At 45.8% G+C, this 14819-nt stretch overlaps 1 protein-coding gene across 1 annotated transcript in view; it reads left to right on the top strand.

The window, feature by feature from the left end:
* Nucleotides 1-14819, top strand: part of RBFOX1 (RNA binding fox-1 homolog 1) — a 2446597-nt gene that overhangs the window by 589105 nt on the left and 1842673 nt on the right. The window contains exon 4 of the mRNA XM_086375888.1: nt 10814-10846. Within this exon, the coding sequence (XP_086232014.1) occupies nt 10814-10846 (33 nt within the window). The remainder of the gene's footprint in view (nt 1-10813; nt 10847-14819) is intronic.

The following is a 14819-nucleotide window of genomic DNA, read 5'->3' as shown; positions in this document are numbered from 1 at the left end:
ACCCAGGACTCAACTCCACAGCTTTTCTACAGCCCCAGATTGCTCAGGGACTCACACACACACAGCAGGGAGGTGCTGAAGACACCAGTGTATACTAATCACGAGCCAACACAGAATCCACACCGCTTGGGGACAAGTTTCCCTGTGCACAGCTTATAGAGAAATCAACTCTCTCAGGTCAGGGAAGTGACCTTCTCAGAGCCCCCCAGCTTCGGAGAGGCAGGGACCTTGTTTGTCTTATTCCACACACTTTGTTCTGCTTCCCCACCCTCTGACAACAGCACTTCAAAGTGTTCTGTTGACACCAGTGAAAACAACCCAGAGATTTAATCCATTCAGGGACAAGTTGACCCAGTTTGGCAACACATTCACAGCCTTTGGCAGGATGCTTTGGTCAAGGTGAGTGGAAGACAGTTCCTGTCTTCCCAGAATAGATCATTTTGACCCCAAGTGAAGGCAGAAGAATGCTGAGCGCCTCTTATACTTGAAAGAGGGCCAGACACAATGGGTTCAGGGACCTCCTCTGGGTCCACGAGGGGATGAGCCAGCTCTGCTGTTACCAGTACTGACCAGAGAGGAGTGGAAGACTAGAGAGGTTTCAGGGCAGAGAGGAGAGTTATCAGTGTCAACCTGAAGACCAGGTGAGCTCCGAAGGGATCCCCTGTAAACACTGGGGTGCCAGCAAGAAGAGGAATCAGCTGGCTGGTGCAGCTTCCTGTCCCCCCTTTCTGCTGGTTCGAGCTGGGGGAGGAGACACCAGGAGAGACAGAAGGAGGTTCAGCTTCAATCTCTGCTCTTGTGAAAGGACTTGTTAGTTTCCTGCGGGTCTAGAGGACACACAGAGAGCTAGGTTTGAGCCACGTGGCTGGTGCACCCCAGAGGACCAGCTGCAAGGTGAGGGGACCTCAGCCAACAGGAGACTGTCTTATCTGCCAGACTGATCACCAGGAGACATTGGGGAAGGTCAACTGGAGGTGGGTTTTCTATCAAGGAGCCATGGAGGGGGCTCTCAGGCAAGGCAGGGCTGCAGTGAGGAGGTGTGGCCAGGCCCGCCAGCCCTGTTCTGCACAACCATCTTCTCTCTGACATATAGCTCAACCACATGTCCAAACCCCTTGCCATTGTAGGTGGCCCTGTGACTGAACTCTAGCCAATGGGATATAAGCTGAAATGATATATGGGACTCCTGGGTCTGGTCCATAAAGACCACCTACTTGAGTTCTTTCATGTATCCTCCTCCATCTGGCTTTCTGGTCATGGGGAAGCCGCATGTTAAAGATGGCAGGACCTCTTTCTGCCTGGGGCCCTGAATGATGCTGTGGAGGAGAACTGGCCTCTAATACATTCTCCCACCTATAGTTGTTATGTGAGCAAGAAATGAATATCCTTGGAAGGAAAGCTATGACAAACATAGACAGCATATTGAAAAGTAGAGATGTCACTTTGCCGACAAAGGTCTATCTAGTCAAAGCCATGGTTTTCCAGTAGTCATGTACCAGATGTGAGAGTTGGACCATAAAGAAGACTGAGCACCTTCAGAAGAATTGATGCTTCTGGATTGTGGTGCTGAAGAAGACTCTTGAGAGTCCCTTGAACAGCAAGGAGATCAAACCAGTCAATCCTAAATTGACCCTGAACATTCATTGGAAGGACTCATGCTAAAGCTCCAATAATTTGGCCACCTGATATGAAGAACTGACTCAGATTGAGGGCAAGAGAAGAACAGGGTGACAGAGGATGAGACGGTCTTATGGTATCATTGACTCAACAGACGTGAGTTTGAGCAAACTGTGGGAGATACTGAAGGACATTGAAGCCTGGCGTGCTGCAGTCCACAGGACCAGAAAGAGACATGACTGAGCAACTGAATGACAACACTTCTATTAATTTGTAGGAAGTCTTGTATCTCCACCAGACCCTGCCTGGGTCTTGAGGGCAGTTTTGGAGTCTGACCTGGGTTCAAACACCATAGTCCCAGTCCTGATTGTGGGAAAGGAACTTAGCATCCCGACCTCAGTTTCCCCATCTGAAAATCTGGCTCAAGAACCAGCTCCTAGGGTTGAGGTGAGGACTGAAAGAATCACATACATCAAGTTCCTGGCACAAGCGAGGAGGAACCCCTTAATCTTTGTGATTTCAAACACAGGTAGAGGAAGGGAAATGATTAAAGGGATAGGAAGCCACTGGAACAAAGCTCTAAGGAGTGTCCTGCTGGGAGTTTCCTGCACTCCCTCTGTGCCCTGTACTGGTCCACAGAATGGCCCACCTCAAACAAGGCTCTAATCATATCAGCCCCCCGCCGGGAAGCCTCTGATGGTGGCTGCTACTGATGAGATAAAAGCCAAGTGCCTCAGCCTGGAAACTGCAGCCCTTAAAGAACCCTCCCCACCCAGCTGGCTCCCCCATCCTCTGTCTGCCCACCCTGCCACAGCAGATTACAGTCAGGCCTCAAAGTCTGTGGGTACCATGTTCCTGGATAACCCAGAGCTCCCTGTGTCAGGGGTGAATCTCACATGATTATGACCATAAAATCGACACTGAATATAATATGTAGAATTCTAGTTAATTTCAACATTTGCTTTTCTTTGTTGCTATTGTTCAGTCGCTAAGTCATGTCCAACTCTTTGTGACCCCAAGGACTGCAGCACGTGAGGCTTCCCTGTTCTTCACTATCTCCCAGATTGGCTCAAACTCATGCACAGAGTCAATGATGTCATCTAACCATCTCATCCTCTGTTGCTCCCTTCTTCTCCTGCCCTCCATCTTTCTCAGTATCAGGGTCTTTTCCAATGAACTGGCTCTGTACATCAAGTGGCCAAAGGATTGGAGCTTCAGCATCAGTCCATTCCAATGAATATTCAGGGTTGATTTCCTTTAGGATTTGATCTCCTTGCTGTCTAAGGGACTCTCAAGAGTTGTTTCCAGCACCACAATTTGAAAGCATCAATTCTTCGGCACTCAGCCTTCTTTATGGTCCAGCTCTCACATCCTTACATGACTACTGTAAAAGCCATAGCTTTGACTAGGTGGACCTTTGTCAGCAAAATGATGTTTCTGCTGTTTTTTAATATGCTGTCTAGGTTTGCCATAGCTTTCCTTCCAAGAAGCAACTGTCTTTTAATTTCATGGCTGCAGTCATCATCCACAGTGATTTTGGAGCCCAAGAAAATAAAATCTGTTACTGCTTCCATTTTTCCCCATCTATTTGCTATGAAGTGATGGAACCAGAGGCCATGATTTTATGTTTTGGAATGCTGAGTTTTTTTTTCACTCTCTTTCACCCCCATCAAGAGGATTTCCATATATTTTTGTAAAAGTAGAATTATAAGTCATAAATTAAATGAAATCTACCTCCAATTGTCCACAGGCCCACGACTCCCTACTGCATCACCGTATGGCCCACCTTCTCCTCTGTGTCATCATATATATGAATGGGAAAGAGAGCTGTTTTGAGTTCTGCCTTCAATGAGACAAGCCAACATTTCTGTAGATTCTCTAATGGGAACAGTAAAACTTTGTTTTTTAAATCATATTTTAAATGTATGTTAGCTTGGCAAATAATATACGGATACATGCTCAATGAAAAATTTTCATACAATTCAGAAAAATAGAAAGTTCCCCATGACTTTCCTCAAACCATCAAGCCCCAGTCACGTTCCAAATTCCTCCTTAGAGGTAAAACTTTGGTTGGTTCAATGTATATCCTCCTAGACATGTTTTTAGACATACATCTGTGTGTGTGTGTGTAACTGAAGAGGTGAGTATGGGAGGAGGAATGATACCAAACCAAACTTGGGTTCTCTACCCCATCTGCTGACACTGGCTTGTGGTGAAGAAAATGCAGAGTTTATTGCAGGTGCCAAGCAAGGAGTCCTGGGGGCTAGTGCTCAGAAGCACCCAGACTCCCTGTTGGGTTTCAGGGAGATGTGCTTATTTGTTTATTGGCTGTGCTGGGTCTTCACTGCTGGGAGGGCTTTCCTCTAGTTGCCATGAGTGGGGGCTGCTCTCTGTTCTGGCTCATGGGCTCTAGAGCACAGGCTTGGTAGTTGTGGCATACACACTGGCTTGGTTGCTCCACAGCAAGTGGGATCCTTTGGGACCAGGGCTGGAACCCATGTCCTCTACATTAGCAGGCAGATTCTTTACCACTGAGCCACCAGGGAAGCCCTAGGGAGACATTTTTTAAGGCCGGGTGGTGGAGGGGAGCCACAGAACATATGATCAGCTCCTGCACAGCTCTCTGATTGGTTGATGTCGACTTAACAAGGTGATGTCCCAGGGGCTAACATTATCAATTTTTAGGCACCTGTAGGTCTGGGGGCTATGTGCTCATGGTCATCAAGCACTTCTTCCCTTTGGTGTGGGTTTTAGCATCCATGAAACAAATCATAAAATGTGCATCAGATACTGTTATCTAGATACATCAGAGAGGAGCTAAAGCAGAGGCTATGGGGAGCGGTCTGTCCTGGGAAGGCCCCATAGGGTCCTGCTCAGTTATAGGAATATATAAGGTATATGTGTGTGCTGTGCTTAGTTACTGTGTCATGTCTAACTCTTTTGTGACCCCATGGACCGTGGCCCACCAGGCTCCGCTGTCCATGGGACTTCCCAGGCAAGATACTGGAGTGGGTTGCCATTTCCTTCTCCAGGGGGTCTTCCTGACCCAGGGATCAAACCCACATCTCCTCTATATCCTGCATTGGCAGGAGGATTCTTTACCACTGAGCCATCTGGGGAGCCCCCAAATGTTTACATACTTCAGTTAATTTTTTTTAGAATATTGGTATCATTGTATGCTGGAGAAGGAAATGGCAATTGCTTCTAGTATTATTGTCTGGAGAATCCCATGGACAGAGGAGCCTGATGGGCTACAGTTTATGGGGTCACAGAAGAGACAGATGTGACTTAGCGATTAAACAACAATGTTGTATGTGCTGTTCTCCATCTTTTCTTGTCCATTAGCAGTATGTGTGGTAGAATTTTTCATGTCAAAATGTTGGGATTCAGCCCATTCATTCTGGTTGTAGCATACTATTTTATAATGTGGCTGGACTGTAATTGATTTGGCTTAGAGCATCGGAAACTGGCAGTCCAGCAGCCACATCCAGGTTACACGTGTTGTGTTTCACTGGAGCCATTCTTTGCTTTCATAATTTGAATGCAAATGGCTTTAACAGTGTTTGAGAAATGTCCTTTTCTGTTTTGGTACCAGTGGTCCTATGTGCAGGGCGGCAAAGGCGACACATGTAAGGAACAGACTTTTGGACTCAGTGGGAAGAGGAGAGGGTGGGATGATTGGAGAGAATAGCCTTGAAACATGTACGTTACCATATGTAGAGTAGACAGCCAGGGGGAATTTGATGTGTGACACAGGGTACCCAAAGTTGGTGCTCTGTGGACAACCTGGAGAGACAGGGTGGGGAGGGAAATGGGGGGGGTTCAGGATGTGGGGGACACATGTATACCCATGGCCAATTTGTACTGATGTATGGCAAAAAAGAAGCTGACGTAGAACGGTTCTATGAAGACCTACAAGACCTTTTAGAACTAACACTCAAAAAAGATGTCCTTTTCATTATAGGGGACTGGAATGCAAAAGTAGGAAGTCAAGAAACACCTGGAGTAACAGGCAAATTTGGCCTTGGAATACAGAATGAAGCAGGGCAAAGACTAACAGAGTTTTGCCAAGAGAATGCACTGGTCATAGCAAACACCCTCTTCCAACAACACAAGAGAAGACACTACACATGGACATCACCAGATGGTCAACACTGAAATCAGATTGATTATATTCTTTGCAGCCAAAGATGGAGAAGCTCTATACAGTCAACAAAAACAAGACCAGGAGCTGACTGTGGCTCAGATCATGAACTCCTTATTACCAAATTCAGACTTAAATTGAAGAAAGTAGGGAAAACCAGTAGACCATTCAGGTATGACCTAAATCAAATCCCTTATGATTATACAGTGGAAGTGAGAAATAGATTTAAGGGACTAGATCTGATAGATAGAGTGCCTGATGAACTATGGACAGAGGTTTGTGACATTGTACAGGAGACAGGGATCAAGACCATACCCATGGAAAAGAAATGCAAAAAAGGAAAATGGCTATCTGGGGAGGCCTTACAAATAGCTGTGAAAAGAAGAGAAATTAAAAGCAAAGGAGAAAAGGAAAGATATAAGCATCTGAATGCAGAGTTCCAAAGAATAGCAAGAAGAGATAAGAAAGCCTTCCTCAGTGATCAATGCAAAGAAATAGAGGAAAACAACAGAATGGGAAGGACTAGAGATCTCTCCAAGAAAATCAGAGGTACCAACTGGAGCCTATTATACAGAGTGAAGTAAGCCAGAAAGAAAAACACCAGTACAGTATACTAACGCATATATATGGAATTTAGAAAGATGGTAACAATAACCCTGTGTACGAGACAGCAAAAGAGACACTGATGTATAGAACAGTCTTATGGACTCTGTGGGAGAGGGAGAGGGAGAGGGTGGGATGATTTTGGAGAATGGCATTGAAACATGTAAAATATCATGTATGAAATGAGTTGCCAGTCCAGGTTCGATGCACGATACTGGATGCTTGAGGCTAGTGCACTGGGACGACCCAGAGGGATGGTATGGGGAGGGAGGAGGGAGGAGGGTTCAGGATGGGGAACACATGTATACCTGTGGCGGATTCATTAATATTTGGCAAAACTAATACAATTATGTAAAGTTTAAAAATAAAATTAAAAACAAAACAAAACAAACAAAAAAACAACAAAGGAACATTTCATGCAAAGATGGGCTCGATAAAGGACAGAAATGGTATGGACCTAACAGAAGCAGAAGATATTAAGAAGAGATGGCAAGAATACACAGAAGAACTGTACAAAAAAGATCTTCACAACCCAGATAATCACGATGGTGTGATCACTGACCTATAGCCAGACATCCTAGAATGTGAAGTCAAGTGGGCCTTAGAAAGCATCACTACGAACAAAGCTAGTGGAGATGATAGAATTCCAGTTGAACTATTCCAAATCCTGAAAGATGATGCTTGAAAGTGCTGCACTCAATATGCCAGCACATTTGGAAAACTCAGCAGTGGCCACAGGACTGGAAAAGGTCAGTTTTCATTCCAATCCCAAAGAAAGGCAATGCCAAAGAATGCTCAAACTACCGCACAATTGCACTCATCTCACACGCTAGTAAAGTAATGCTCAAAATTCTCCAAGCCAGGCTTCAGCAATATGTGAACCATGAACTTCCAGATGTTCAAGCTGGTTTTAGAAAAGGCAGAGGAACCAGAGATCAAATTGCCAACATCCGCTGGATCATGGGAAAAGCAAGAGAGTTCCAGAAAAACATCTATTTCTGCTTTACTGACTATGCCAACGCCTTTGACTATGTGGATCACAATCACCTGTGGGAAGTTCTTCAAGAGATGGGAATACCAGACCACCTGATCTGCCTTTTGAGAAATTTGTATGCAGGTCAGGAAGCAGCAGTTAGAACTGGACATGGAACAACAGACTGGTTCCAAGTAGGAAAAGGAGTACGTCAAGGCTGTATATTGTCACCCTGTTTATTTAACTTATTGCAGAGTACATCATGAGAAACGCTGGACTGGGAGAAACGCTGGACTGGGAGAAACACAAGCTGGAATCAAGATTGCCGGGAGAAATATCAATAACCTCAGGTATGCAGATGACACCACCCTTAAGGCAGAAAGTGAAGAGGAGCTAAAAAGCCTCTTGATGAAAGTGAAAGAGGAGAGTGAAAAGTTGGCTTAAAACTCAACATTCAGAAAACGAAGATCATGGCATCCGGTCCCATCACTTCATGGGAACTAGATGGGGAAACAGTGGAAACAGTGTCAGACTTTATTTTTCTGGGCTCCAAAATCACTGCAGATGGTGACTGCAGCCATGAAATTAAAAGATGCTGACTCCTTGGAAGGAAAGTTATGACCAACCTGGATAGCATATTAAAAAGCAGAGGCAATACCTTTGCCAACAAAGGTCCGTCTAGTCAAGGCTATGGTTTTTCCTGTGGTCATGTATGGATGTGAGAGTTGGACTGTGAAGAAGGCTGAGCACCGAAGAATTGATGCTTTTGAACCGTGGTGTTGGAGAAGACTCTTGAGAGTCCCTTGGACTGCAAGGAGATCCAACCATTCCATTGTGAAGGAGATCAGCCCTGGGATTTCTTTGGAAGGAATGATGCTAAAGCTGAAACTCCAGTACTTTGGCCACCTCATGCAAAGAGTTGACTCGTTGGAAAAGACTCTGATGCTGGGAGGGATTGGGGGCAAGAGGAGAAGGGGAAGACAGAGGATGAGATGGCTGGATGGCATCACTGACTCGATGGACGTGAGTCTGAGTGAACTCCGGGAGTTGGTGATGGACAGGGAGGCCTGGCGTGCTGTGATTCATGGGGTCACAAAGAGTCAGACACGACTGAGCGACTGGTCTGATGTGATCTGATGGCAAAAAAATCACAATATTTAAAGTAATAATTCTCCAATTTAAATAAAATTTAAAATGTTTTAGAAGCGTCTTGTTATCACCAACAGTGCTTCCATCAACAGCCACGCCTACTCCTCTTTGTTGATGTGTGTTTATCTAAGGAAGATGCAAGAAGCAGGCTTGCCTAATAGGGAGGAATGAAAGGGGTTGTGTGACCCGAAATACACAACGTTAGGAGACTCAGACTAAGATTATGAAGCAGAGGAAGTTAGAGAGGGCACCTGAGAACTGTATTGTCATGCACTGCCAGGGACCTGCAGCTGTTGAATGGCATGCTTCACTTTACACACGCGTGTGTGCACACACACACACAGAGCTATGTAGCCAGGGACCTTCTGCACTTGTGCTTTAGGGATATGGCCACTCTTTTTGGGACCAGCTGCTTTCCCAGCCCCACCACAGAAAGGACAGAGGGCAGGGAGGGAAAGGAAGGTAAGGGGGGAGGTGCCCTGGGCTCCGATATTCATCACACCTTGGCGGTTTCCCCATGGCTGGTCCCCGGACTCGTACCTTGCTAAACCTCAGGACACTAACTAATGCATCCTCTTGGCTGAGGTCAGTCTAAAGTCTGGCCTCCTATTTAGCAGGCTGATGACACTTGAAAGCTGCCCAGTGGGAAGCGAGCACTGCCTCAGCTGCTTCTGGGGCTGATGGCTTCAGCGAGGGCTGGTCTAGTTCCCTGGGGGTGAGCGCCGGAGTGAGGGTAATGGGAGCCGGGAGGGGGGCGGGTTACAGGCCTGTTCATCTAACTCAGGAACCCATGCATTCTTAAGCCCTTAGTTGATTCACAGCTGTGAGCTGGTATTGGCTTGTCTTAGTGAGCTTGGGTTACTCGGGTTACAAAATACTATAGACTGGGTGGATTAAACAACAGGGGTTTGTTTCTCCCAATTCCGGGGGCTGGAAGTTCGCCATCAAGGAGCCAGCAGGGTTGTGTCTGGTGAGAGTTCTCTCTGTGGATTTCACGTGGTCACCTTCTTACTGTGTCTTCATATGGCCTTTTCTTGGTGCAAGAAGGTGAAGAGAGAGACAGGAGGCAAACTCTGGTGTCTCATAAAAGGCCCTAATCCCATCCTGGGGGACTCACTCAGACCTCATCTAAACTTAATCATCTCCCGAGGGCTCACCTCCAGATACCATCACATTGAGGGTTAGAGCTTCATGAATTTGGAGTGGGAGTAGACTCAACTCAGTTCATAGCTGGCTGGTAGGAAAATAAGGCTGAGGATGGCCAGGTCAGCCTCAGGTGTAAGTAGAGAGTTGTGGGGGAGATAATTCCTGGAGTCATCAGGGGAAAAATAACACCCTATCTGCCCCTAGATAGGAGGTTCCCTCTCTGCATATATGAACTTGGTGCAGGTGTGTGTGCTAAGTTGCTTTAGTCATGTCCAAATCTTTGAGACCCTATAGACTGTAGCCAACTGTAGCCTGCCAGGCTCCTCTGTCCATGGGATTCTCTGCAGGTGAGAATACTAGAGTGAGTCGCCATGCCCTCCTCCAGGGGATCTTCCCTGCCTAGGGATTAAACCCACCTCTCTTATGTCTCGTGCATTGGCAGGCAGGTTCTTTACCACTAGTGCCACAGGGGAAGCCACCTTGAAAATGGTGGGTGGAGTCTAAGTCAAGTCCTTTAGTGCAGAACGGGCTGTGGGTAGGAGCCTGAAAGTCTGTGACTTTTTCTTGAGCTTAAATCTAACTTCCTCTACTGAATAACTTTCTGAGCTGGAAAAGATTACTTTTCTTCTAAGCTCAATACTCTCAGCAATGAAATGGGATAATAAAAGTTGTTCTGGGGATGACATAAAGAGCATGGCACAATCCTTGGCATCGCTCTTTAGTTCAGAGTGTTTGAGGCATTTTGGAACCGAAGGTTGCAGTTTCTGTAGTTTGTAGTTGTACCTTTTCAGAACACTGACTCAAAACTTTAAGGGAAAAAGAAGCCTCAATGTCTTCAATGCCTTTGCTTTTTTTGGTGTTCATTTAATCATTATCAGTGCATGGGCATTGCACACAGCCCTTCCCCTTTTTTCTTCCTGGCAAGATTGTTATAATGTGTTGAAAATATTAATTATCCTCTTCACCTTATTCACAGGACTGGAAAAACAAATCTTGCTCCTGTGCTTGATAGAAGAAAAAGCACCTGTGTGTGTGTGTGTGTGTGTGTGTGTCCGTCCGTCCCACCCATTGTCCCCTCGGGTCATAACAAATTATTGATGCCAGTTCCTTTAAAAAGACAATTAATCCAATTACCTTCTTGTTGAATCAATACTAATGTCTTTTTTTCTTTTAACTTGCAGGTTTCAGCAAGCCTGGCTACCAGCACAACTGAGGTAGGAAATGTGGTTTTGTTGTCTCTTTGGAGGACTTTCTGAAACCATTTTCTTCTGTGATGCATGAAGTGGGTGCTGTGGTTGTGACTGTGCTCTGCACAGTCTCCTGGAGATTTGTCTCGTGTGTTGTCAGTTGCGTGGCTTCCGCGGTGCTGGGTTTGGGGCCGACTGGGTCACCCCTGGTACTCTTTGTGGACTGCGTGCTGAGTAGCCTGATAAAGATGGTGGATGGCCTCAAAGCTGGGTCTCCCACTTGCTTCTGTCTTGGTGACTCCAGAGTCTGGATATCCACATGATGACTCTAGCTCTATCGAGACAAGTCCTTGCTTCAGCGGTGAGACCTCCATCTGTCTCTCTGGTGGTTTCCATTCCTTCCCTCTTTTTCCTTTCCCAGTTCACCTTCTGGGGCAGTAAGGGAACTGTGACTGATGCTGACAGTAGGTAGAGACTTTGAAAAGATGTTTATCAGCAGTCCCCAGCAGGGTGACCATCCGTGAGGAATTGTACATGATGTCACTGAGTGGGTTCATGCAAAATACACCCAGGGCCGTGGAGCCATCATCCCAGTTGCAAGTTTGGCTTGAGTGTATTGAGCAATAGGTGTTGACCAGGGCCTCCACAGCCTCGGTTCTGTGTGACTTCATGCATCCATCACTTTCCCTGCTGAAACTCACTTTTCTCATGGACTCAGTGAGGGTAACTTGGCTCCTTTGGACCCGTCACATGGTTGTTGGATGGTCATATGGAATAAGGAGTGTGAAGGCAGATGCTGGCAGCTTTCTACAAAACTTGACGGGAGATTTTTGCAAAGAGTGGAAACCAGTTCAGATGTCTGCATGCTTGGATAGGATAGCTTGGTGTGCAAAAGTGTTCCAGAAACTGTGGTTCACTGGGCTCCCCAGGTGGCGCTAGTGGTAAAAAAACCCACCTGCCAATGCAGGTGATGTAAGAGACACTGGTTTTATCCCTGGGTAGGGAAGATCCCCTGGAGGAGGGTATGGCAACCCACTCCAGTATTCTTGCCTGGAGAATCTCATGGACAGAGGAGCCTGACGGGCTACAGTCCATAGGGTCACAAAGAGACAGACACGACTGAAGCGACTTGGTATGTGGTTCATGAGTGGTGTGAATGTTACTTTAGATGCCTGGTGAGGCAGATCATTGGGAGGAGAAGAAGGTCAGGATGTGAAAGGATGGAGAGGGGTAAGGAGCTGCTAGTCCACCTGCTTCCTGATGATCTTGGGGCAATTCCTCAGGCCAGTCATGTGTCCACCCGAAGCTCCTTGCCTCGTTTTCAGAGTGAGAATGACAATACATCACACAAGGTTGCTGAGAGCATTAAAAGGGCCTTGCTGTGTTTACTCTTTTGATTTATTCTCAACAGAGAACCAGTTTCCATGTATCCAGTGCCTACCACATACCATTCACCATGTAAAGATTTCACATGCATCAGCTTATAAAATCCTCACAGAAATCTCAGGATGTATCCACTATTGTAGTCCCCACTTCACAGAAAAATAAACTGAGGCTCAGAGAGACTCAGTGACTTTCCTAGAACAATTCAGCTAATGAGAGAGAGAGAGAGAGAGTGAGTTGGGATTTCTAATTGTGTCTAGCAAGGTACAAAGGGCTGGCTGTTAACTTTCATGCCATGTGTCTTAGTCAGTTCATGGACTGGGGGACTTAAACAACAGAAATTCATTGTTCAGAGTTTAGACAGATGGGAAATTCAAGATCAAGGTACTGGCAGATCCGGTGTCCACTGAGGACCCTCATTCTGGTTTTCAGATAGTTATCTTATTGTATCCTCACATGACATGGAAGCTGAGAGAGCAAGTTCTTCTGTCTCTTTTTGTTGTCATTGTTCAGTTGCTCAGTCGTGTCTGACTCTTTGTGACCCCATGGTCTGCAGCACGCCAGCCTTCCCTGTCCTTCACTACCTTCCGGAGTTTGATCACATTCATGCCTGTTGAGTCAGTGATGCTATCAACCATCTCATCCTCTGTCATCCCCTTCTTTTCCTGCCTTCAATCTTTTCCAGCATCAAGGTCTTTTCCAATGAGTCAACTCTTCGCATCAGGTGGCCAAAGTATTGGACTTCAGCTTCAGCATCAGTCCTTCCAATGAATATCCAGTATTCAATTAATATCCAATATCTCTTCTTACACAGAAACTAATCCCACTCCTGAGGTTTAATCACCTCCAGACCACCTCCCCCCACCCCCACCTCCTAATGCCATCACCTTGGGGGACAGGATTTCAATATATGAATAGCAGCATGTAAACCACCCAGATCATGGCCTGGTGCATAGTGGGTGTTAATACATGGTAGCTCTGTCACTCCTTGAGGACTGACTCTGCTTTCTGTCAATAGATCATATCTGCATATGTCTCAGTGCTCTAGAATCAGCACCATGGACAGATGCCTGTTTCCTATGATCCCCATCCCCTGGAGAAGAAAATGGCAACCCACTCCCGTATTCTTGCCTGGAGAACTCCATGGACAGAGGAGTCTGGCAGGCCGCAGTTCATGGGGTCACAAAGAGTTGGACACACACTCATCTTCTCTACCCCTCAACCCCCCAGGAACAGTCTCACATTTGTGCTTCATTTGGCAGTTTAAAACAAATAATCAACAATTAAACATATGTTGCCCCTTTTCAATTTCACAGAAATCACACATGGCAGGATTTTTGTTATCCTTATTTCCAAATTAAAAATTGGAGTTTTGGAGACTCGCAATACTTTAAACTTAGTTGAAATAATGTTTAATGTTCTAGCAATTCCACTCCTGCTTGTGTGCCCAATGGCCACCAAAAGATGTACACAATAATTTTCACAGAAGCTTTATTTATCATAGCCAAAAAATAAACAAACTTAATGTCCATTAACAGGATAATGAATAAATTGTGATATAGTCATACCATGGAATATAGGATGCTAACCAAAAATAGTTATCAATGGATATAGGAAATAGCCTTTATGAATTTTAGATATATATATGTTTAAATATTGTGACTTTTTAAAAAGTTTTTGTTTATTTGTGGCTGTGCTGGGTCTTCATTGCTGCATGAGCTTTTCTCTAATTATGACAAGCGGGGGCTACTCTGTAGTTGCGGTGCACTGGCTTCTCATTGTGATAACTTTTCTTGTTTCGGAGCATGGAATCTAATGCACTGGGCTTAAGTAGTTGCAGCCAGTGGGCTTCAGCAGTTGTGGCTCCCAAGCTGTAGAGCACAGGCTCAATAGTTGTGGTACACAGGGTTTAGTTGCTCTGTGGCATTTGTTGATGCTTTTTGTTTTAACCAGGTAGCTTCATTGTTGTCCTTGGTATACAAATTATATACCATGAAGTACACTCATCTTAGGTGCTGCTGCTGCTAAGTCGCTTCAGTTGTGGCCGACTCTGTGCGACCCCATAGATGGCAGCCCAATAGGCTCCCCCATCCCTGGGATTCTCCAGGCAAGAACACTGGAGTGGGTTGCCATTTCCTTCTCCAATGCGTGAAAGTGAAAAGTGAAAGTGAAGTCGCTCAGTCATGTCTGACTCTTAGCGACCCCCACATGGACTGCACCCCACCAGGCTCCACCGTCCATGGGATTTGCCAGGCAAGAGTATTGAAGTGGGGTGCCATTGCCTTCTCCCATCTTAGGTGCAGAGCTCCATAAATTTCACACATGATGGTACCCTGTGTAACTATATCTAGACGAAGGTGTTGAGTATTCCCATTGCCCAGCTGGCTCTCTTGTGTCCTGACCTAAAGGTAATCCCTTCCTGGATCAGGGATTGAACTCATATCTCCTGCATTAGCAGGGGGATTCTTTACCACTGAGCTACCAGGAAAGCCCAGAGTAATAATGTTGAGTTAAAAATACATCCTGTATGATTTCATTTACATGTGAAAGAGCACCCACCTCTGAGTGGGTGATAAAAGTAACCGTCTGGGTTACCTTTAGGTCAGGACACAAGAGA

This window comes from Bos grunniens, chromosome 25 (assembly GCF_055505025.1).
Source record: "Bos grunniens cultivar Pamir isolate PY7600 chromosome 25, Bosgru_T2T1.0, whole genome shotgun sequence".
Classification (NCBI taxonomy): domain Eukaryota; kingdom Metazoa; phylum Chordata; class Mammalia; order Artiodactyla; family Bovidae; genus Bos; species Bos grunniens.
The sequence above is the reverse complement of the archived record's forward strand: the minus strand, read 5'-3'. Positions and strand labels throughout refer to the sequence as shown.